The 25,776-nt window shown below is 34.0% G+C and overlaps 1 protein-coding gene and 2 long non-coding RNA genes across 5 annotated transcripts; 1 reads left to right on the forward strand and 2 right to left on the reverse strand.

Annotated features, from left to right (window-relative positions):
• Positions 1 to 1,897: 1,897 nt before the first annotated feature.
• On the forward strand, positions 1,898 to 2,819 carry LOC105782792 (uncharacterized). The gene is made up of 2 exons (XR_008196549.1): positions 1,898 to 2,228; positions 2,366 to 2,819. It is a non-coding gene; the product is annotated as an uncharacterized LOC105782792 (long non-coding RNA).
• Positions 2,820 to 5,033: 2,214 nt separating this feature from the next.
• LOC105782782 (glyceraldehyde-3-phosphate dehydrogenase GAPCP2, chloroplastic) lies at positions 5,034 to 10,182 on the reverse strand. 2 transcript variants are annotated; one of them, XM_012607767.2, is made up of 14 exons: positions 9,808 to 10,182; positions 9,187 to 9,263; positions 9,003 to 9,070; positions 8,835 to 8,873; positions 8,329 to 8,429; positions 7,225 to 7,337; positions 6,953 to 7,052; positions 6,659 to 6,805; positions 6,315 to 6,375; positions 6,132 to 6,229; positions 5,914 to 6,056; positions 5,723 to 5,806; positions 5,550 to 5,639; positions 5,034 to 5,488 (listed from the first exon to the last, which is right to left on the reverse strand). In XM_012607767.2, exons 1-14 carry the CDS (start codon positions 9,907 to 9,909, stop codon positions 5,428 to 5,430), a joined length of 1,284 nt encoding a protein of 427 aa, XP_012463221.1. In that variant the 5' UTR covers positions 9,910 to 10,182; the 3' UTR covers positions 5,034 to 5,427. The 2 variants fall into 2 exon arrangements, with proteins under 2 accessions (XP_012463221.1, XP_012463231.1); XM_012607777.2 differs by having other exon boundaries at positions 5,034 to 5,381; positions 9,808 to 10,179.
• Positions 10,183 to 19,284: 9,102 nt separating this feature from the next.
• On the reverse strand, positions 19,285 to 20,770 carry LOC128039438 (uncharacterized). Of its 2 annotated transcripts, none has more exons than XR_008193951.1 (3): positions 20,288 to 20,770; positions 20,014 to 20,168; positions 19,285 to 19,493 (listed from the first exon to the last, which is right to left on the reverse strand). It is a non-coding gene; the product is annotated as an uncharacterized LOC128039438 (long non-coding RNA). The 2 variants fall into 2 exon arrangements; XR_008193945.1 differs by having other exon boundaries at positions 20,014 to 20,162; positions 20,288 to 20,765.
• Between the last annotated feature and the right edge of the window lie 5,006 nt (positions 20,771 to 25,776).

Below are 25,776 nucleotides of genomic sequence, written 5' to 3' on the forward strand. Positions count from 1 at the left end.
TTACCTTAATTGTTTTTTATTAATTTGATATTAAATTTAATTTAATGTGTATATTGTAGATAAAAATTCTATTTTTTAATAAGATTTAATATTAAATTTAATCTAAAATTTATCTTAATAAATATTATATTAATTTAATATTAAAGTGATTAAGTTTACTCATAGTTAAACTCTCTAAACTCTCCCTATATAAAGAGAGCATTGGGTCATTATTTACACACACTTGAATTCAAGAGAAATCTTGGTATAGACATGTGTAACGAGGTCTCATAAAAATATTACTATTCCCTTGTAAATTGTGATACATGCCAAAATATCTAAAGATAAGCTCTAAATTTTTTTATATTTAGTTAAAAATCTTGGTATAGGATGTGTGACATGATTTTGATATACTAAAATTTCTAACGAGGTCCTATAGAAATATTTATATTTCCTTAAAATTTGTGGTATATAAAAAAAATCTAAAGATATGTGTCGAAACCATTTTTTTTAAAAACGGGTCGACTTTAATTTTGAAAATGAAAACGAACACGGGAGTCGCCGCCAATCCTTTTTATGAGGTGTGATCAAGTCACCTCGTAATTTGATTGTTTTAATAAAATATTTTGATTTATTAAAACAACAATTTTAGCCTACGAAATTAGAGAAAACAAGTTCGGGAGTCGGTTACGTGCGAGGAAGGATTAACACCCTCGTCATGCCCAAAATTGGTACCTAATTAACTAATTATTGTCTAAATGTCGAAAGTTGAAATTTCGAAAGGAAATTTAAAATATGACCCCTTTTATTAATGTTATTAGAAAACGCTTGAATAAATCGAAAAGGAAGTTAAAGACCCACTCGTCCCAAGGTAACGAAATGTCACATCCCGTAAGTTAGGACACGAGACTTGGAACCTTAGAGATTAAGCTTGCCTTTAATTTTTATTGAAATTTCGTGTATTTTGAAATTTAAAAGGATATTTTACTATTTAGGTTTAACAAGAAAATCGAAACCCCGTAAGTTAGGGTACAATTTCTCGAATCCCAAAAACGTGAAATATTGCCTTATTTTAAAACTTTTCCTTTTTTTGAATAATGGGTGAAAGCACATGAAATATCTATCAATATGCGCGTAGTTTATTTGATTATGCTTTAAAAGAAATTGTTTAAAAAACTTTGAAAAGATCATATGTGGCTAATAACGATATTGCAATATACATTTGAAATAACAATGAAATAATATGCATAATAAAATATACATGTAGCATTGATGCTAACAAATCCCAATATTAACATGCATAAATGATGCAATGACAATATTACAATAACAATAATAACAACAATAATAACCATAATAATAAATCTAAATTTTGAAAGTATTAAAAATAGCAAATAAATAATGAAATAAATAGCAACAATAATGGCCAAAATAAATTGAACAAGCCAATAAATAAATAAATAAATACTAATGTAAGTTTGATTAATAATTGAAAATAAGTAAATAAATAGTAAGTGAAATATTAGACAAAACTATTTTTTTAAATAAAAAATTAAAATTAAATAGACTAAGGACTAAATTGAAAACGGACCCCAAAATCTGGGGCTTAAATCACAAAAAAATAAAAAAAGGGCCACCATGGACCAAAATGGGATGTGCTCAAAGAATGAGGGTCTAATTAGAAAAATATTCCCAGCCTTATGTGCCGCGTTTCAGCACGGGCTAAATGAAACAAGTAGAAAATTATGTGGCTAAAATTAAAGAAACCCATGGGACCAGATTGCACTACGGTGCAAAAGCGGAGGGACCTCACGTGCAAATAGCCCATTCACCATAAAAACGCGGATCCTGAGGGTTGCTGGGTCTGGTCGGGGGTCAGAGGTCAAAACAACGTCGTTTTGGCCTCTAAACCCCAAGATCAAAACGGCGTCATTTTATTATGTTATAAAATCCAAATTTTTTTCAAAATTTCATTTCTGCCTAAGCCTTTAAAAAAAAAACTTAGAATCCTCTCATCCTCTCATCTCCCCTCACCCCTTTCTCAGGTCGAATGGGCCACCATTCGTCGACACGCCGCCGCCATGGCCAATGGCCGACGACGAAAGAAATGGGCCTCTCGGCCCTTGCTTCGTAGCGTACGAAAGTTGGGCTTTCAACCCGAGGGACAGAAGAAACTTTAGACCCTTTTTAAGGCTCGATTCCGACGATGGCGAAAAGACCTCCGCCGACGGAGCCACGGGGTGATTCAGGTACGTTTCTTCCCTTCTCTTTTTATTTTCGTATTAAAAAATAAAAATGAAGTAAAAATGAAAGATTAGAGAAACCCTTAAAAAATAATCACCTTTAAAAAACTAACTTGTTTTTGATTGATTTCTTTTACACTCAGAATCGATGCTTTTGTAAAAAAATACACAGGTGAACTTTGGGCTTTTATAGCCGGATCTAACAACTCTTGATCATTATTTTTTGTCGTTTTGCTACTTTTTGTTCTTGTTTCTTGCTATTGCGTGTGGTTTGGTCCTGCAGGTGTCAGGCGCATAGGCGGCTGGTGATAGGCAAACAGCGGCGGTGGCGTGTGAGGAGGCGGTTCTGACGTGCGGCGTTGGGGCTTAGGGTTTCCCTTTTTTGGCTGAAAATTTTTAGTTTGTGGGCTGTTATTTTGGGTTTAGGGTTAATTTTGTTTGTAATCTGGGCTTGCACTTATTGTAAATGGACTGTTAATTTTGGTTTAATATTTGTATTTGGGCCCAGGCAATTTGGGCTTGTTACAATATGCGCTTACAAATTTTGGTATTCCATTAGAAATATTAGTACAACTTTATGTAAATATGATTTTGGTATACCAAGATTTCTAACGAGGTCCCATAGAAATATTAGTACTCCTTAAAATTATGGTATATACCAAAACATCTAAAGACGTGTACTTAAAATTTTGGTATATCACAATTTCTAACAGTTACTTTGAAAATTTTGGTATCACATTATAATTTGTATTATATACCAAAATACCTTAGGGTATAATTTTGAATTTTAGATGATATCTGCCAAAATATTTAGTTATATAATTGTTATTTCATATTTGGGTTACATCAAAAATTTTCATATTATGATATTTGGTTATATCCATATTTAACTTTTAATTAAATTAACAGATAACACTTATTTAATAAAAACATAATTTTCTTTGTGGCATTGTATATGCAAAAATTTTGATATTTTCAAATATTTAAAGAAATTATCTAATTAATGAAAAATATTTTAAGTGATACGAATTTCAATATTTTAATTAAAATTATATAACTTGAGTAACTTATATTAATGTTTTCAGAATATAAATTTTAGTATTTCGTTAAAAAATTTGGTAAACATTTATAAATTTAGATTTTAATATACCAAAATTTATAATGAGGTTTTATAGAAATTTTAGTACTTTATTATATATTTTGGTATTACTACTAAGCTAATAGCCCGTCGTGCGGGCCTCTTGTTAGGGGCTCGCTATGCCAAAAATGAGAGAAATCCCATCCTCTCTTTCCTTTTTATGCTCTCATGTCGTCACATGGGAGGAATCCAAAGACGTAAAAGGGGATCCTATCAACTTGTTCTGACCTAGGATAATAAGCTTATGGGTTTGGTCTTACTTCATCATCAAGAAACGAAAGAAGGTTTCTATCTGTAAGTTTAATTCAGACGTATCTCGTTTCTTTTTGGGTGTGAAGCAGTGTCAAATCAAGAAACCCGACAAGCATTACCTCTCCTTGAAAAGGAGGTGATCTAGCAGCACCTTCCAATCAGGGGCGAAGCCAGAAAATTTTTAGGGGGGTCGAATGAATTTTTTATTTTTAATAGTCTATATCTTTATAATTTTTAAAGGATTAAATCAATTTTTTATAAGTTTAGGGGGGGCCAAAGTGCAATTTTACTTTACTAATATAAAATTTTAAAAATTTTTAAAGGGCGTAAATAACAATTTTTCATTTTAGGGGGGACCGGGGCCCCTACCAGTCCCCCTAGATTCACCTCTACTTCCAATACAACTACCTTGTTATGACTTCACTCTAGTCGCTAGCCTTGCCTTCGACATCATCCTCATTGCAGTTAAGGTAACAACTTTGGGCATGGCCAGCTCCCATAGTGTGATGGGTGGTGTGTACAAAGCCAGGGAACGGATTCACCATCGTATGGCTAACTGGCAATTACTAGCGATTTTGGCCTCATGTAGGCGACTTACAACCTACAATCCAATTAAGGATGAGTTTTTGGAGTTAGCTCACCGCTGCGAGATTGCAATCCTTTGTCATGTCCATTGTAGCATGATGACTTGATATCATCCTCACCTTCCTCTAGCTTACCACAAGTAGTCTACTAAGGGTTCCAAACTCTTGGTATTTTGGTATACCAAAATACATAATGATATGCTATTAAAAATTTTGGTATTTTGTTAGAAATCTTGGTATAAACTTATAAATCTAGATTTTAGTATACCAAAATTTCTAACGAAGTTCCATAGAAATATGAATATATACCAAAATTCTAAGGATAAATACTTAGCAAATTTGGCATTTCATTATAAATCTTGGTATAAACTTGTGTAACATAATTTTGATATACCAAAATTTCTAACTAAGTTTCTTGGAAATATTGGTATTCCTTAATATTATATTGAAATATCTAAATTTAAACTCTAAAACTATTTGGTATTTTATTAGAAATTTTGTTAAAATCTTGTGTACCTCTATTTTGGCAGACCAAAATTTTTATTATAAATACCAAAATTTTAACAATTATCCACAAAAATATTAGCATTTCCTTAGAAAGCTTTATATATACCAAAATATCTAATTATTTTCCTTAGAAATTTTGATATTCATTTCGAAACACAAAAATATTTAAAGATATGCTTTTAGAAATATTAATATTCCTTAGAAACTTCGATGAAAGTAGTTAATTTTTTTGGGAAGCTCACACTAGAACTGCGAATTTACTAATAACATTGAATTCTTTTTCTACATAGAACAAGTACATTCCACAACCATTTAACCAAAAACAGAAGGAAACATCAAACCAGATCATTCATAGATTTTCATATAAAAGATACTGCCCAAATATATATATATATTTTGACAAAGATAAAACCCTCCTAGATTTGCCACAAATAGCAGTCTTAAGGTTGCTCGATTCTTCATTATTTCACATTTTCATTATGGGACGCCCAACTCTTACATGGACAAGCAATCCAAAAAGAGAGAAAAAAACATACACTTTGGGTACTGTGGAATTTATGCCTATTCCCTGAAACCAACTTCTAACCCACACAAAAATGGCAGTACAAATCTCTAAATATTTAGTTGTGTGTTGCTAACACCAGTGAAATGTGCTCTATTAGGTCAAGAACCCGATTGCTGCAACAGAATTTTAAGAAAACCGTCAGACAAGATGATTCGTATTTCATGTAAGAACACCATCATTCAAACATATGCAGCACTCTTGTGTTTGCTCATCTCTGTGCCTGCATCCATACACATGTGAGTGCAGGAGAGAAAGAGAAAGAGAAAGAGAGGAAAACATACCTGTAACCCCACTCATTGTCATACCATGAAACAAGCTTCATGAAAGAATCACTCAACCCTATTCCAGCTTTTGCATCAAATATGCTAGACCTGGATTAAAACAATCCCATTTTACATTTCAGCATAAGGTATATGGAGGATGAATGTGTACAATAGCAAGAGACTGCCAGTACCTCGAATCACCCACAAAATCATTCGAGACAACATCCTCTTCTGTGTATCCAAGAATGCCATTAAGTGGACCCGCTGCAGCATACCTTCATTAAAAGGAGATAAGAATATCGGTGAACGTGGTATATATTCAAGAAAATGAAACAGAAAAATGATCAAGGCGGATACTTCAGCCACACGTTAGAAAACTCACTTTATGACTGCTTTGACATCGTCATAGGAGGCACTCTTCTGAAGTCGACAAGTTAAATCAACAACAGAAACATTGGGTGTTGGGACACGGAATGCCATTCCAGTAAGTTTTCCATTTAGTTGCGGAAGAACTTTTCCCACAGCCTAAAAGGAAACTTACAATTAAAAATTTCCATCTCGAAGTTTATCGTCTGAAATTTGGTCATATAAATCTGATACCTTTGCGGCACCAGTTGAACTAGGAATGATATTTTGCCCAGCTCCTCGACCCCCTCGCCAATCCTTCATTGAAGGGCCATCCACAGGCTTTTGTGTTGCTGGATTTCATAAATTACCATGTTATCATAACAATGTAACATCATGTACTATCTAATGAATGAGCGGTACATAATATCGACATACCTGTAGTTGCATGGACAGTCGTCATTAAACCCTCAATGATACCAAATTCCTCATGAACTACCTGCAACATGTTATGACAAAAACTAAGGAAAACTGCCAAAAAGAAAACGGATATCATCCACCATGAACTAAAGACAGGCATATGGGATTGTCTACCAGCTACAGAGAAATACTGTCAAATAAAGGTAGATGAAATAGTCAACCACCAAGAAGTCAAAACACACAAAAGCAGAATCTTACAAAATAAACACAATTTCTCATTCTTTGCTCATAGCACATGACTTGTGACCATTAACAGTTAACAGTGCGAAAATAAAGCTTAAAATATAAGGATGCAACTAGACCTTGGCAAGAGGAGCAAGACAATTGGTGGTGCAACTAGCATTAGAAACTATGTCCATGCTTGGCTTGTAGGTCTTCTCATTTACTCCCACCACAAACATTGGAGCATCAGCTGAAGGAGCTGAGATTACAACTTTCTTGGCACCACCCTGAAGAACACATTCATTAAAGTTCAATTTGGAGCATTCTGCATGATGCACACACTCACAGATGTGCTTGTACTATGTGTTTCGATTAATGTGATTATGCAAAAAGGGAGAAATATTAAAAAAATCCAAGGACATTAGACAGCTAACCTTCAAATGTGCTGAGGCCTTGGCTAATGTTGTGAAAACACCAGATGACTCGACAACAAACTCAGCCCCATAATCACCCCAAGGGATCTCTGCAGGGTCCCTGGTGGATATTGTTTAAATGCTAGTCCAAGTTGAGATGGTTTAATAGCAAAATTTTAAATATTTAATGAATTCAACTATGTTTCAATTTGTTTATAATGAGAATAACACATCTTAGAGTAGCTAAATCAAACTACAATAAATCATTCAAGGAAAATACTCCAGAACAATACCTTTTGTTTACAACCTGTATTTGCTTGCCATTAATTTCCAAGGTGGAGTCATCCACAACTCTGATGGTTCCCTTGAAGCCTCCATGAGTAGAATCGTATTTAAACATGTAAGCCTCGAATAAGAAAACAAAAGATAATAGTAAATTGCAACAATTTTCTAATGACCAAAAGGATAATAAGGGCAGTTTTCAAGGCATGTAATAAACAGAACAGACAAGAGCAGCCCTGAGCCCAAGCACAACCACCCAACACCCAGAGCTACACAGACAAAATAAGCATAATGGTAATAATGAGTATTGATACTAAAGTTGTTTTCATTGTGACACCAAGAGAAATATCAGGACTAAAAAACAGAAAGTGTACATGTTGAACCCATTTTGCTCCAACTCTTTTTCTTTATGTACCCGTGTCCAACGCAAATTCAGACTTGAATGGAGATATTACTCTTCAAGGACACTACAAATACATGGGAGAGTCTAGAAAAATTTAACATCCCATGTCAAACACATACTCGTATCCCATAGATTCAGATCACAAATCCAGGTAACATAGTGTTGAACCAACAAAAAACAAGCTACTGGTTAAATTTCCAAATTATGAAAAGATAAAATATCATAACCAGCTAGTCTTTGACATAGCTCCCTGCAGACATATCCTTCTCTTGAACTCTTTTATTCCATATGTCCATCTCTTAAGTTCAAGGCAATTGACGAGTCGGAGTTAACACATTTGACATGCCAAAATCCAGTATTCATATCCAAGCCCGAGCAACATAAGTACTTATTATATTGAAAAAATTTTGGCAACAAGAAAGCAGGGACATAAAAACCAAAAAGGCATTTGCATGGATGCCAAAACTACTAAAGAACATTATAAAATCTACTAAGGTCCACATCAAGGCACCTTTTTCTAATGACTAAGCTTCTCAAAGGTAAACAGAATAGAAACAAAATGCTTACTTAATAACAGTAATACTTGAAAGACAATACTGCATAGTTTCAGAACTGTTAGCCTCTTTGATAAACCAAGATACAGATTCATGAAAGAGATATATCTTTAAAGGAACTATGGGTCAAACCAAAGAGTGCAACTGAACATGCTTACCATATAATTAGCATCAATAAAAGGATCATTGACTGCTACCACATCGAAATCATCCCTAGCGATTGCTACCCGTAAAACCAACCTTCCAATCCGACCAAAACCTGTGAAGGTTCATTGTGAAAAATGAGTTGTTACAAGCATCTAAACTAAAGGTCAAAAGCTGATTGAACCTTAACGATATTGTAAAGTATCAAACTCGCAACAGTTTGCACATATGTAGCTTATGAAACTTCACAACCATACATACTATAATAGCATATAAGGACTGCAGTTTTCACAACTTTGTTTTCCAAAGGGGTAAGTACCTTATCCCCATCCACACTAACGTAATAAGCTAAACTCAGTAAGCTAGTTCTCTGCTATTTGCAATAGCACAAGCATCAACTTAAAATATGCACACTAACTGAAGGTGAAATAATTTTCTATGAAGATCAGTGAAGCAACAAGATGAAGATACGTACAACTACCAAAAAAAGCATGACTATAATCAAAACAAGGAAACATACCATTGATTCCAACCTTTGTCTTGCCACTGCTCCGTGACCCTAGTCAAATTAAATTAGAAATAAGTCGAAAGCAGAGAATCAGTCCATACAAGTTCTGAATTAATTTGCACAGAAATAAATTAAGCCGCTTTCTCTTTTTTACCCTTCCCTATCATATAAAACACTTACTTGCAATTGTAGGAGGAATTTCCGTAGCAGTGGCTTTGATAGGTTGGATACTCCTTGAATTGCATTTCCTAAACAGACAAATAGTTTTTTTAAAAGAAACCTTCATTGCCAGAGTAAAAGACTAATAATATGCACAAATGAAATAATGAAGAAATCTTGAACAGCCAATATGGAATAACTCAACTGTAAGGAAGAAGACTTAGTTGAAACTGCAGCACCAAAAAAGGAATTGAGATTCCCACCAAAACCAATGCTTGAAACCTGAACAAGCATTATCATTTAGATTGTCACAGAAGTAAGCTGAGACTGGTCGCTTAAAATATAGCATTAGTAACATAAGAAAATGTGAAAAGAATATAGCGTTAAATTTAAAGTTTATTTAAAAAGCAATAATCTGTCGCACACGAGTTTTTACAGATTTCCTTTATATTCATTATATTAACGAAACAATGTTTTCTCACAACCAAACAAACGAAATGTGACTGAAAAACCAATATATATATATATATATATATATATATATATATATATATATATATATATACACAACTTACTAAACAAAACATGCATTACAAGGTATTGTAATTCTTAAGACTCAGTCGGTTACCAAGAAAAGTAGCAGGAAAAGAAGGACGAAGCTACAAATTTCAGTCGTTCAGTTTAGGTTTAGCTCAGTTACTATTATTTTTCCTTTAAAAACACATAAAAAGAAGAAAAGAGAAATAAAAGAATAAACTATGCAACAAATTTAAAACAGGAATAAAAAAAAGCTCTACGGTGTTGATCTGGGGGGGAAGCGAAGAACCTTGAGGCGATAAGAGGGTGAAGGAGAGAGGTCGGAGCGGGCGGAGGCCTGGAGGAGAGGGGAGACGGCGGCAGTGGATCTGATGAGAGAAGAGAAAGCCATTCCAAAAGCGCTCTTTTTATTTTTTTAAAAAAGGAACTCAAAGGAGAGAAAGCTTAGGCAGCAGCCCAAGTGAGGAATAAATAATAAGAAATTATGGTGAAATGTTTGAGAAAAGGAAAGTGTTTTTCGTTTTTTTGCGTCCTTCCTATTATTATGTACTAAAAGAAAGAAAACAACTGTTTAAGAAAAGAAGAAAAATGGAAGAGCGGAACGGAGATTCTTAAGAAGAGTGGAAACTGGAAAGGTGAAATAGCAAAAATGAATACCAACAACTCTAGCTTTCTTCTTTAATGATTGGAAATATGGAATGAAAAATAGCTGGCTGTTTGCTAAGTAGCAACTACCAACCTAACCTCACCCTTCTTTGTTTTCTCCTCTATTAAAATTATGTCTAATATAACTTTGATAATTAAATCCCTTTTAATCCTTAAACTTGCATTTCTTCAAGATTTAATCCTTAAATGTTTAAAGTTTATATAAAAATATATTAATAATATTTTATTAAATGAAAATAATCTTTAGTAAATAAAATGATATTTGTAAATTTTATTAAATATACAATCTAAATCCTACTAATTAATGTTATTAATATATTATAGTTTTAATTTAAAAATTCAAATATGATATAAATCTCAAATGTCGTTATAAGTATATAATAACCACCTCCCTATAACATCCAAAATTTTACAGATAAATGATATTGTTATAGAGAGAATTGATTGTATGTTGAACTAAGTACAGGAAACCTGTTTACAACATGGTTTGTGGACTATCATTTTGATGAAATAATGTTCCAAAAATTAGGAGGAGAAAATAACCGCCTGATAAATACATAGGATGCATCATTATTATCTCATATAGATCCCCCAAACAAACCAATGTGAAGTAGAAGTTCAAAATGTAATTCATTTAAAAAAATGCAAAGAAAATTGTTGGATGCTTTCACTGACATTAAAAGAGTTACAAAATCTAATTTACCAATTGAAGATCCTCAAATTCATATTGGTGTACTTGTAGGACAATTTATTAGTGCTAATGAAAATAAGTCTGCCTGAAACACGATAGATAAATTGGTACCAAATAAAAAAAATTTCATAAAATGAAATGAGCAAACACTTTAGATGATCATATTATGGAAGCAAGTGCCCCAAAAGAGGCCAAGGACATAACCAATTATAAAACCCCAAAAGAGTTCTAGATACCTAAAAATATTGATAATTAAAATATTTTGATAAATTATGTCTTTGGAGGAAAATGATGGAACCGAAAAATATAGTTGTTGACAATATTTTTGCTTATAATATTATTATCGAAATAACAATAGAAAATGAGGATCTTAAACTGAAACACTTGTTGCCATTTTGAGACTAGTATGGATAGGTGGTGTTACCACGACACTAACTCTAGCAACTTGACACTCAAGAAAATACAACTTTAAAACCAATATATAATGTCCAAAAATTGAGTTTGAGTTAAATGAGAAGCTTTGAAAACACTTTTAAACCATTCCAAATTAATATGAAGGTATTTGGAGGTGTTGGAAATATAAAACGAGCTCTTGGGGTCTTAAAACGATCAAAAGAATATTTTTATAGAAGTAAGGGAGGATGTATTGATACATACTTGACTTGTATCAGTACATATATATCTAGAATTGTAACATTTAAGCTATTGATTTGGTTGTATCGATACAACCAAGAGAGATTCCAATACTTTGGACCCCTAGAGTTGAAAATTGACTATTAACTTCATTATTCCAATACCTTTAAGGGAGATGCCAAATCCTTAATGCAGGGGACCAAAAATTCACTCCCAAAACACTTAAAAATCACCTTCAAACACATCCCAAGCATACATAGACATGTCACATCAGTAGAATACTTGAAAACTATCGAGATTCATTCTTAAAACATGCCATAACCTTAAATTCGATCTAGTATACCATCATATTAAGTCATCAAGCAAGACATAATCATAGAACCAAAAAGCATACATGCAAAACAAGTCAAGTAATCATTCAGTAGAGAGGCCTCAAGGCCAATCACAATATGCTCAATAAACCAAATCACTCAATTAATACTTGAGCACAAGACCTCCATGTAGCTATGAAACTAATATATATACACATATACATACAACAAGGTAAAGGACTCCCTAGTATATGCCGCAAGAGTCACTATCACATATATATACACTAGTTTAATACTCTTCAAGTCTTAGGGTTGGTATGATAGTCTAGATTGTAACACCCGAAACCCAGCCTAGACGTTATGGCCGAATCTGAAAATGTTACGAAGAAGGGTTTTGAAACCAACTTTCATGTTAAAATTTCTCATATTAATTGTTACTATAAGAGTTCACATTTTTGGAAAAACTTATTATATTCTTAAAATGAATATCTCATTTATTGCCCTTTTAACTAAAATGTAAAATTACAGTGGAAGCTTTCAAATCATTATAATTGAAACCCAAATTTTGTGTTTTTAAAAAAACATTTGTTTTTGTAAACCGTGATTTCAGTCAACCGTCGCAGTATAAAAGTCAAAAACACATCCAAAACCAAAATAAAAGTCAAATAGTCTAGAGAGTCTAATAATTACAAAACTCTTAGAAATAATCCATAATTTAAATAAAAACCATTATTTAAGACAGTTCACGAACTTGTGGACACCATAGAGTCTCATTCGCACAGACTTGCCTATGTTTGAGGCGTACCTGAACAAAACAGACAAACAAATCTGAGTTTTCATAAACTTAGTGTGTAACTTAACAGAGGCATACATGCATAAAATTCAGAATTTCAGTATACTAGAACAGAACGAACATGGGTCCTTATCAGAATCAGATTATCAGATACACACAGATATACAGAGTCCTACCCCCATTCTCTACATTCCATCTTTGTCCATCCCAGTGCACCATGTGGGGTATAAAATACCCACTAATCCCTACACTCAATATAATGTCTATACGACACTTATCAGAATAGTATGCAGCCAAGCTACTAGTATATCGGTAAAATGTTGCCTCACAGAGCACTTCCTCCACATATACAATCCCATCCCATGTTCAGATACAGAATACAGATATACGATCATATCAAATTAAACATGCTCGAATACAAATATCATACATACTTATACAAATCAATCAAACATATATTTCATTTTTCATATACTCAATTAGTCTACCAGGTTAACAGATCTCATGCATTAGGGTTTAATTAGCCTTTACCAACTTTACGGAAGGCCCACAGTCGATCAGAACGACACGTGCGACCCTGGGAAAAATTTTAAAATTTTGGGCTCACATACTAGTGGCGCCCACACGGTTTGGCCCATGACCCACACGCCTGTGTGGCATGCCCATGTGGGCCCACATGGTCATGTGTCGTACACGGCTGGGCACACACCCGTGTGACATTGACAGGACACTTTTTCAGATTTTGTCAAACATTATTTTCTCGTGCTTTTGTTCCACACCTGGTTCGTTTTCAATGCAAAACCCCCACAAGACTTTTAAAACCTGGAAAAACCACATAAATGATCAACTCCACGAATTGAAACCTAATTTACCAAAACCTTAAATAACATACTCGAAGTATCAGCCTTATTAAAACACCCAACGCAAACGCCTACTTACCAACAATGACCATCAGTCACGCAACGCCTAACCCGCTGAAGGAACACTATTTGGTTCACGATTCTCCCCTAATTGAGCATTAAAAAGAGTAACACGGTTAAACGACCCTTCCAAACTAAAGAAAATTAAACCCACAATTTACTAAAATCCCTAAACAAAACAAAAATACCTAACAAAAAAATGACGATTACTCATCAATGCCCAACCAAAAACGAACAATAAAAAATCAGAGCAATCAAATCGTAAAAAGAATATGGTAATATTTTAACCAGAGATGAGCAAAACAACAACCAAGAGAACAATGAAGAAAAATTAAGGAATAGAGTCATAAAAGAAAGAAAAAAATGTCAGATAGACTTGTTGAATTTTTAGAAAAAGAAACAATAACCACCTATACTCATATCTCTTAAAAACGAAACCAACTCATTCCACAACTAACCTAATAACCACTGCAGAGTTCAAATCCAATTTAAACTCTTACCCAACCTTAATAAAACAAAAAAAAAAAAACCCTTTACACTCAAAGCGATTAGAACCCTAGACCTTAAGCAAACTGACCAAGCTCTTAACCACCCAAACTAAACACATTTATGACAAAAATCAACACATTTAACACTTGAAACTCTGAGCGTTACAATTTTACCCCTAAAAGAAATTTTGACCTCAAAAATTACCTGATCTAAATAGGTGAGGATATTACTAATGCATCGAGTTTTCAGGTTCCCACGTGGCTTTCTCAGTGCCATGATTCTGCCACAAAACCTTAACTAACAAAATAGACTTCCTTATCAGAATCTTAAAGTCTTGATCCAAAATCTGAATCGGCTCATTCTCAAAGGTCAAATCCGGTTTAACCTTAATCTTTTCAACAGAAACAATGTGAGATAGGTTAGTCCGATACTGCCTCAACATAAAGACATGTAATACGTCATGGATGCAGTATAACTTTAGAGGTAGCTTTAATTGATAAGCAACCGGTCCCACACGACTCAGAATTCGATACGGCTTAATGAATCTAGAGCTCAATTTGCCCTTACGTCTGAACCGCAGAACTTTCTTCCACGGTGATACCTCAAGAAAGAAAAAGTTACCCACAAAGTACTCGATATCCTTCCTTTTTAGATTTGTATAGGACTTTTATCTATCAAAAGTTGCCTTAAGACGATCCCATATCAATCTGACTTTATCTTCTATTTCGAAAACCAACCCCGAACCCAAAACCTATCGTTCATCCAAATCAATACAACATAGAGGAGTACGACACTTACGTTCATACAAAGCCTCATAAGATGTCATCTGGATGCTAGACTAAAAACTGTTACTGTTGGCGAACTCAGCTAAAGGCAGAAAATCCTCCCAGCTCCCTCGAAAATCAATCACACAACTCCGAAGCATATCCTTTAGTATCTGAATCACCCTCTCAGATTGACCATTGGTTTGAGGATGAAACGTAGTACTGAAGTCTAATCTCGAATTCAAAGCCTCATGAATTTTCTTCAAGAATCGAGAAGTGAACCGAGGATCCCTATTAGAAATTATCGAAATCGAAACCCCGTGAAGTCTCATAATCTCAAAAATGTAGAGTTCGGCTAACTTCTGCAGAGAATAGTCCCATCCGAACTGGAATAAAATGGGTGAACTTGGTCAAACGATCCACGATAACCCAAACGAAATCTTTCTTAGTAAGTGTTAAAGGTAACCCACTAACGAAGTCCATCGTAACACGTTCTTATTTCCATAAGGAAATCTTAACAGGTTAGAGCAAACCCAAAGGCAACTGGTGCTAAGCCTTAACTTGCTGGCACGTTAAACAACGAGCAACGAGATCGGTTACCTCTCATTTTAAACCCGACCGTCAATATAGCTTACGGAGGTCTTGATACATCTTATTTCCACCGAGATGTATAGCATAAGGGCAACTATGCACATCCCTCAGGATTGACTGTATCAGATTAGAATCGTTCGATACATAAACTCAACCTCAGAAACACATAACCCCATCATTATTTAACCCAAAAATAGATGTACTACCACTCTCAACCTGATGGAACTGTAGAATCAGAGAATCATCCCCCAACTGTTTATCCCGGATCTGATTAATCCAAGTTAGCTTAACTTGTAACTCGGCTAGTAGGCTCCTATCATCAAACAGACTTAGGCGAGCAAACATCACCCTCATATCGGACATTACTCTTCGACTAAGAGTATCAGCCACCACATTGGCCTTACTGGATAATACTCTATCATGCAATCGTAATCCTTAAGTAGCTCAATCCATTTACGTTGCCTAAAATTTAACTCTTTCTAAGTAAGAAGGTACTTGAGGCAATATAGATGATACACCTCTCACCATACAGATAGTGCCTCCATATTTTTAAAGTAAACACCACGGCAACTAACTCGAGATCATGTGTCGGATAATGTCTCTCATGTGACTTAAGCTGTCGGAACGCATAAGTCACAACCTTACCATCTTGTATCAATACACATCCCAAAATGACGTGTGACGCATCACTGTAAACCACAAACTCTTTACCAGATTCAGGTTGTATTAGAATAGGAGCCTGAGTTAGAATAGACTTGAGCTTCTTAAAGCTCGATTGTTGCTCACTAGTCCAAACAAAAGGAGTATTCTTGCGTAACAGTTTAGTAAGATGAGCTGCAATTAATGAGAATCCCTCAATAAACCTCTAATAATAACCTGCAAGTCTCATAAAATTGTGGATCTCAAAAACATTCTTTGGCTACTTCCAATCAAGTACAACGTCAATCTTTCTAGGATCAACTCGGATCCCCTCAGCAGAAACCATGTGCCCTAGAAACGTTACGCCTCTTAACCAGAATTCACACTTGCTCAACTTAGCGTAAAGCTGCTTCTCTCGAAGTATCTGAAGCATTACTCTAAGATGCTTATCATGCTCATCCTCGATTTTAAAGTACACCAAAGCATTCGTCAAACCAAAGGGCATGACTAGGAACTTGTAGTGCCTATAACGAGTTTTAAAAGTCGTCTTAAAGATATTAGCTTCCTTGACCCTAAGCTAATGATACCTAAAGCGGAGATCTATCTTTGAGAATACTAAAGCCTCACGAAACTGATCAAACAAATTGTCGATCCTTGGAAGTGGGTATTTATTCTTCACAGTCAACTTATTCAATTATCGATAATCAATACACATCCTCATGGTATCATTCTTTTTCTTTATGAACAAAACCGATACCCCATGGAGAAACACTAAGATGAATGAACCTACGATCCAGAAGCTCTTGAAGCTGAGCCTTTAGCTCCGTAAGCTCTTTCAGTGCCATTCTATAATGAGCGATGGACACTGTACCCAATAGAAGCTCAATGCCAAACTCAACTTCTCGATTCAGAGGTAAAACCAACAGCGCATCCAGAAATACATCTGAAATTTCCTTCACTGTTTTGATATTTCCGATAGAAGAGTCTCTAGAAACTGAAACACTTACGAAGTCTAGATATGCTTCACACTCTTTCTGAACCAGTTTTTTGGCTACTAGAGCAGAGATCACATTGGATAAGCAATCCTGACGCTCGCTGACCACAACTACTTCCACATCATCCTTGGTTCTCAAAACTACCCTTTTAGACACGCAATCCAAACTGACTCGATGATCTACTAACCAGTCATACCCAGGATCAAGTTGAACTCTTCAAACAGTAGCTCTATTAGATTTGTCAAAAACACAACTCATTTTACTTCTAACGGTACATTCTTATACAGTCTGTTTACTCAAATCGACTGACCCAGTGGACTCAGTACAAAAATTTCACCCGAAGTACTCTCAACCATAACCCCCAAGTTTTCAGAAACAAAACTATCTACATACAAGTGTGTTGACCCTATATCTATCAACACAACATACAAAATATCATAAATAAAGAATGTACCTGTAATCATATTAGAAGCGTTTCTGTCCTCTCAGCGTCAAAAAATATAAACCAATGCAGGCTACCTCGCCTCAGTATGATTAACACCTCTGCCCGGTGCTCTCTGTCCTCTGCCCAAACCATTACCACCGTTGGCCGAACCACAACCCCTAAGTGGCTACTATACTATCCTCTATGGCTGAACAAAACCTGAACTAGAAGTTTCCATCTGATTAGAATGTTGTAGACATTCTCTAATATGATACTCTAATGACCCACAACGCAGACATGCTCTCAATCTCCTCCAACACTCATTCGAATGGCACCTACCACAGTCACCGCATGGCTGAAGCCCAGTAGGAGCAATTGGAACTCCTACTTTAGAAGGCCCCTCAAGTTTGGCCTGTTTTTCAAGCCTCTAAACAGAATTAAAGGGCCCTGAATCCCTCTTATTCTTACCTCTCTCACGATTCCTATTCTAGCACTCAACGCGTTTAACCTCTTCGGTCATCTTTGCCTTATCCACCAAAACAACGAACTCTCGCTCCCTTTGTGGAGCAATCAAAACTCTCAAATTATCCCTCAGACCATCCTCAAAATGTATGCACTTTTCATACTCAGATGCCACTATGCCTTTAGCCTAGCAGCTCAGTATTAGAAATTCAACATCATACTCAGTCACTGACTTATCTCCCTGAGTGAGATTCATGAACTCACGCCTGCTAGCATCCACATAACTTGCTCCCACATACTTTCTCTGGAAGACAGTATTAAAAACTCTCAACTAATCGATCCAGCTGAGTACCCTCCTCAACTGATAACCACCACTGATATGTCTCGTAGTGAAGCAAAGAAACTGCACCCTTCAGTTTCTACTCAGGAGTGCAATCAATGCCGTTCATTATCCTTTCGATGGCCTCTAACCAGTATTTGGCCACAGTAGGGGCAACTCTAATGACGTCCCTAAACAGTTAAGCTCCATTGGACCGAAGTCGTTCGGTTATCGATCCACGGTCCCCAGATCCAGAATGTGGTCTAGTGACCCTCTCCAAAACTATCAGTATGGCTTAGGACAATGTGTCGTCCCCACCCAAGCGGCTTTGAGACCTTGTCTTGGTAGTAGGTGAAACCGGTGTCTCGCTCGTATCCATATTTGGCATACTGCCCAAAGAGGAAGACTCAGCTCGAGTACCCCTATGGCGCCCACCACGCCCATGAATACCACGACCGCGACTTCCATGAGCACTCATTGTAGTTCAGTTTATCTACATTATAGAATTTTATGCATCAGTTTCAGTGTTTATTAGCAAATGTTTTTTGCTTCAAATATTTATCAGAAGTTCAAAAATCTTTCAGAAATCACAGTCTCTAGCTAACTCAGTAAAGTTTCAAATAGTTCTAACTGCAGTATTTTTAAGTCCAAAAGTACTTCTAGGATCAACGCTGGAGACTTGATGAACCACATACTAACTCAAAAAGAAACAGATTTTCTTTAAAAACCAGTTTTTTTACAAATAGAATTTTGAACCCAAAATTCACAGCCCGAGTTTTGTAACCTAACTCTGATACCACTAAATGTAACACCCCAAACCCGGCCTAGACGTTATGGCCGAATCTGAAAATGTTACAAAGAAAGGTTTTGAAACCAAATTTCATGTTAAATTTCTTGTATTAATTGTTACTATAAGAGTTCACATTTTCAGAAAAAACTTATTATATTCTTAAAATGAATCTGTCACTTATTGCCCTTTTAAGTAAAATGTAAATTTACAGTGGAAGCTTACAAGTCATTATAGTTGAAACTTGAATTTTGTGCTTTCAACAAAAAAATTGTTTTCGTAAACCGTAATTTTAGTCAACCATCGCAGTATAAGAGTTAAAAACACATCCAAAACCAAAATAAAAGTCAAACAGTCCAGAGAGTCCAATAATTACAAAAGTCTCAGAAATAATCCATAATATAAATAAAAACCATTATTTAAGATAGTTCACGAACTTGTGGTCACCGTAGAGTATCTGTCACATCGACCCACCTATGTATGAGGATTACCTAAACAAAACAAACAAACAAATATGAGTTTTCATAAACTCAGTGTGTAACTTAACAGAGGCATACATGCATAAAATTCAGAATTCCAGTATACCAGAACAGAAACGGACATGGGTTCTTATCATAATCAGATTTTCAAATACACACAAATATACAGAGTTTTACCCCTATCCTCTACACACCATCTTCGTCTATCCTAACATACCATGTGGGGTATAAAACACCCACCCATCCCTACACACCACATAATGTCTATACGAAACTTATCAAAATAGTATGCAGCCAAGCTGCCAGTATATCAGTGAAATGTCGCCTCACAGAACATTTCCTCCACATATACAACCCCACCCCATGTTCAGATGCAGAATACAGATATACGATCTTATCAAATTAAACATGCTCGAATACAGATATCATACATAATTATGCAAATCAATCAAACATACATTTCGATTTTCATATACTCAATTAGTCTATCAGTTTAACAGATATCATGCATTAGGGTTTAATTAGCCCTTACCAATCCTACGAAAGGCCCACAGTCGATCGAAACGACATGTGCAACCCTAGGAAAAATTTTAAAATTTTTTTAGCTTTCGTTGAACCCCGTTTTCTCGTGTTTTTGTTACACACCTGGTTCATTTTCGCCGCTAAACCTCCACGAGACTTCTGAAACTTGGAAAAACCACATAAATGATCAACTCCACAAATTGAAACACCAATTTACCAAAACCCCAAACAGCATACTCGAAGTATCAGCTTTATTAAAGCACCCAAAGCAAATGCCTACTTACCAACAACGACCAGCAACCGTGCAATGTCTAACCCGCTAAAGGAACACCACCCGACTCACGATTCTCCCCTAATCGAGCACTAAAAAAAGTAACACAATTAAACGATCCTTCCAAACTAAAGAAAATTAAACCCCCAATTTACTGAAATCCCTAAACAAAACAAAAATACCTAACAAAAAATGAAGATTACTCGCCAATGCCCAAAAACGAACAACAAATAATCAAAGCAATCAAGTCGTAAAAAGAATATGGTAATATTTTTACCAGAGATGAGCAAAACGATGAGTAAGAGAACAAGGGAGAAAAATTAAAGAATAGAATCAAAAAGAAAAAAAGAAAAAAAAAACATCAGATAGACTTGCTGAAATTTTGAGAAAAAGAAACAGTAACCACCCACACTCATATCACTTGAAGAACGACACCAGCTCACCCCACAACTAACCTAATAACCACTGCAGAGTTCAAATCCAATTTAAACTCTCACCCAACCTTAATAAAACAAAACAAAATACCCTTTACACTCAAAGCGATTAGAACCCCAGACCTTAAGCAAACTGACCAAGCTCTTAACCACCCAAACTAAACACATTTAATGACAAAACTCAACACATTTAAACACTTGAAACTCTGGGCGTTACATAGATGATGAGCAAGGCTTCATGAAGGCAACACAAAATTTATACATAAAAATGATAGCATGTAGCATAAAGGTTATTAAGTCCAAATGGAAATCACTAGACTTAACTTGTCCAAGTGAGAGACTTGTCTAAGTGAGAGATTAGTTGTTGTAAGAGATTAATAATTTACACAAGTGTAAAGGTAAATAAATACATATTAAAATTAAATGAATCATAAATTAAGATACATTGGAAGTATTACAGTACGTCACTAGTTGTAAGTCATAGACATACATGCACATTTCACTGTCATTTAAGCATATTCACTTTACAAGTTATTTCAACACTAGTCATGTAACAACTCATTTTTCAATAGTGTTAGAAATAGTGGTTTCATGACCACAATTCTGATGAGAAAGTCATAGATATATTTAATTTATATTTATGAGTTAATTATAATATAATAGTGAATCATGATTTAACATATTTTGTTAATTGGTCAGTTAGTCAAGGTACAAGTGGTGTGTACCGAAAGTCTGTGGTTTTAGAAAATGAGGTATCGGGACCTCGTTTTCATAAATTGAGCTCATAAATATTATTTTTGAATATTTAATGAGCTATAGTATAAGTGGATTAATTTTTGGTCTCGAAATTTTAATGATTTGATAATTAATTATGAAAAAAGGACTAAATTAAAGAAATAGTAAAAATTGATTATTATTGAATTTTGGTTAACAAAAGGCTTAGATTATAATATTTCAAGAGTTTGCATGGAAATTTAACCACTTTTATAATAAGTGGGTCAGTTGGTGGTTGTTTATTTGTAAAATTTGTTATTTATAGTATTAAATTAAGTTAAAATTTAATTATAATAAAATTATTAAAACATAAAAAAGGTGGTTTTCATTCATTCATCTTCTTCCATTATCGAAAATAAAAACATCAAACACCATTTTTGAAGCTAAGGTTCGGCCAACCTTGGGTGCTTGCATGTAAGTCCTCCGATTATACATTTTTTGTAAATTTTATGATTTTGAAATCGTTAAAATCAGGTCTAGCTAACCCGTATATCCATCTTCAAAATTGTTAAAGATTTCTAAAATTGTCATTGATGAAAATTGAAATTTTTATGTTTAATATTTTTCTTATAAGCTTAGAAATGTTTAAAGACTAAATTGTTAAGTAAATTTTGTTAGTTTTGTGTATAATGATCAAATTGTAATAATGTAAAGTGTCACAAAATTTTTGAAAAGTATGTTTTAGAGGGCTGTAAAATGATGAAATTGTAATGAGATTGAAAATCAAAGCTTGATTTCAAAGGATATAATAGTTTCGCCTTAAGGACTAAATTGAATAAAACGCAAAATTTTAGGAAATTATGCAAAATAAATAAAAGATATTATATTCATGAATCTAGATGGTTTAAAGTGTTAAAATCTGATAATGTGAAATGAATTATTATATAGATCAAGGATTGAATCATACAGAGGAAAATCGGAAAAAGAAAAATTACGAATAATCCCTAAGAACAAATTTGCTTGTTGGTTATATTAGGTAAGTTCATAATATATTAAAATGTGTCTATACATATTAATTGATGTTGAATCTTGAGGATATAGATTGTTAATGTCGTGAGATGGAATTGAAATGTTATAATCAAATGCTAAGGTGAGTAAGAACTAAATTGAGATAAATATTAAATTAAATTAAATATAATACTATATTAAATTAAATTTAATATTAAGATAATAAATTTAGTATTAAATTAATAAAATAAAATCAAGATAAGTATTAAAATAATATTATTTTAGAATAGTTAATTTAAAATCAAATTATCCGATAGAGTCCTAGTAGGAGTGTGATTCCTCCATTGCTCAACCGACTAAGGACCACTCGCTAGCCACCAGAATGCCACCACCGTCGCCCCTGGCACCATCATAGTCGATGGTGCCATCACAAGTGCGACACCCTCACGACACCCCAAGTCGGTTCGGCTGTTGCTAGTTCGATCCAGGCCAGTGATAGTCTGATCGGTTCAGTGTAGCCACCAATTGGACCGTTGACTTGGTTTCATATACCAAGCCCAACTCGACCAGTTTTGGGTCTCGATCTTGGTTTTTTGTTTTCGGGCCTAATTTTCAGTCTCAGGTCTAATTTTCAAGTTCAATTACCCATTAGACCAATTGTCTGACTTGGAAATTAATTTCTAAAAATATCATATTAATTTTAATTATTTTTCTTAATTTAAGTTTACTTGATCAAAATTAATTTTTCAAAAAATCATTTAGATTTTCCAAATTAATTTTTCAAGAAAATTCTTTAATCAAATTCTTTAGTTGAATAATTCTCATGACCACCCAGTTTAATTTCACATAGAATAAATAGACTCAATTAAATTATTTCCAAAGTTATAGAATTTTCTTCTAATTCAAATGCAATCCGATCAAGCTTTTATTGAGCTAGTGGAGGGACCAATCGAACATATACAATTAGGCTCAAGTAATTACAATTATGTCCATAAGCATCGTTCCGATAATTCACAATTTACTTAATCATGGAGTCAGTCCACAAGAAGTACTATGATTGAAAACTCTTTATTGTATACTATTTACGAAAGCAGTTTATCTAATTGTTTTATCCAATGACCTCGTCAAAAGTACCATGAGCATTTAGAGATGCAAGACTCCGTCAGAAGGGTCGAGGTGATAAAGATATGCTCTGCACTAGAACAGATGTGTTTCAAAGAGTAGCGGGAGCTGCTCCACAAGTTCTGCAACCTTTTATGAAACCCTACCTGGTCAAATGGCTTAACATATATTAAACATGTAACAAAACTTTCAAGTTTAAGGCTTAAAAATCCAATAAAATGGCTCTATCACCTTCTCATCACCAAAAGTCTATATTTACTCTAATATTTGATTTCCTATGGGTTCCAAATGTCTAACTTACCCCCTATTAGTGGTAAAATTACCATTTTACCCTTAGTTTTGTATTTTTACCCGATTGGGCTCGTAATATTCAAATTAACTAAAATTTCCTTATAAAGGCTTCTAAATAAACTAAAAATAATTTAATCCATAAAAAAATCTAATTTTTTGATATCAAAATTCTACTAAATTTCTCAGCATATAGGTATACAATAAATTAAAAAATTTTGGGGTGTTACATTTCTCACTCCACCCATTCCAAACCCTAAGTTTTAAGAAGGATTAATATATAAAGAGGTACCAACGTAAACTTGGAAACTGTAAGCTAACTTGGTACCAAGGTATAAGTTGCTAAGTCCAAAAAAAAGTTTAGGTACCAGTTTGGTCTAATAAAAAGTTTAGGTACAAGTTGTCAAGTTCGGGTACTTCTGTATATTAACCCTTTCAATAAAGAAGAAGAGAAAAACTAGTTTAAAAAGGGTTTTTAAAGAGGGATTTAAGTAGAAAGCTATATTGAGATTGAAATTTGAGGTGAGATTGAAGGAAGAAACAAATTTTGTTCATATTCTCCCATTTTTGATATTTTAAAAAGGGGTCAAATGGTCAACGTAAAACATAATTGAGTGGTTAGGATTTAATCATTGTTTTTAAACCATGATCTAATGGTTCACATTTATTCCCATCACTAGTTAATATTTCTAATTCTAAAATCTAATTATAATATTTGTAAAATGACTAAATTACCGCTCTAAAGGAAAAATTACACTTAAGTCCTCTTACTCATAATCACTTATCACTGAAGCCTTTATCTCATTTAAAGAGATAATTGCACTTCAATAATAATATTCCAATGTCACATTTCAATGAAAAGTCTCAAGTTAATCAAAATTTTATTTCCTGAGAATTTTCAAGCTTTTTCTTGAAATAGTGTCACGTAAGACATCAGGAATCTTAGGACATTACATGAAATTACATTTGCCAAGGAATGTAGAAATAGAGAATATTAGTCAAATTGACAATACATAATTTATGCAGAATTGAATTAACTTACTAAACGTGAGAGTTTTGGACATGTATTCTAAAAACCTACAAGTGACACTTATGGAATATAAATGGTTATTTGTGCAAAATGAATTGAGAAAAATATAGTTTTTAACAATATTTTTCTTCTAACATTATTGTTGAAATAATAATAGAAAATAAGGATCTTAAACTTACATATATTGAGGAATGTAGAAATATAGAAGATTAGCCAAATTGGCAAGACATAATTCACTCATAATTGAATTAACTTGCTATAAATGAGAGTTTTGAACTTGTACTCTAAACACCTACACATGACACCTGTAGGATACAAATTTCTATTTATGCAAAAAAAAAAATAGTCATAAGATATAGAACACGACTTGTAGCACAAGTATTATTGCAAAGGTCAATATTGGTTATAAAGTGACATACTCTCTTGTGGTGGATGCAACATATTTAAATATTTTAGCAGTATAAAAATACTTAAAAAACTTAATATGCATCTAATTGATGTTGTTACAACCTATTTCTATATCTCTCTTTATAATGATATTTATATGAAAATCTTGAAGAACTTAAAATCCTAGAACGATTCAAAGTTCCTTGAAAAATTTGCTCAAACGGTTTAACGTATGTATTACAATTGTCTTAGTGAATATTGTGGGGTGTGCCTCATATTTCTAGAGAAACAGATGGTGATGCCACAATGAAGAGGATCACAATGTCACAACGACGCGACTCAAGACGTTACGACGACGCGAAAATGACATCACGACGTGTTCTCTTATTTGGCAGCCACGTTTTAAACTTCAAGCAAGACTTCTTCTCCTAGTTAGACTATGATTATTTTAGAGATATTTTAATATGATTATAACTCTAATCTAAGCCTATTTAAAGGGGTCATTGTGTTCTTGTTTTT

Source organism: Gossypium raimondii, chromosome 1, assembly GCF_025698545.1.
Source record: "Gossypium raimondii isolate GPD5lz chromosome 1, ASM2569854v1, whole genome shotgun sequence".
In the NCBI taxonomy this organism is placed as follows: Eukaryota; Viridiplantae; Streptophyta; class Magnoliopsida; order Malvales; family Malvaceae; genus Gossypium; species Gossypium raimondii.

Excerpts from the sequence above, each read along its gene's own strand:
- LOC105782782 (XM_012607767.2), bottom strand. The coding sequence starts at position 9,909 with ATGGCTTTCTCTTCTCTCATCAGATCCACTGCCGCCGTCTCCCCTCTC. Across the intron at positions 6,376-6,658 it reads GTCTTGCTCCTCTTGCCAAG|GTAGTTCATGAGGAATTTGG; the intron begins GTCTAGTTGCAT and ends AACATGTTGCAG. Across the intron at positions 5,807-5,913 it reads GATGTCAAAGCAGTCATAAA|GTATGCTGCAGCGGGTCCAC; the intron begins GTGAGTTTTCTA and ends CTTTTAATGAAG.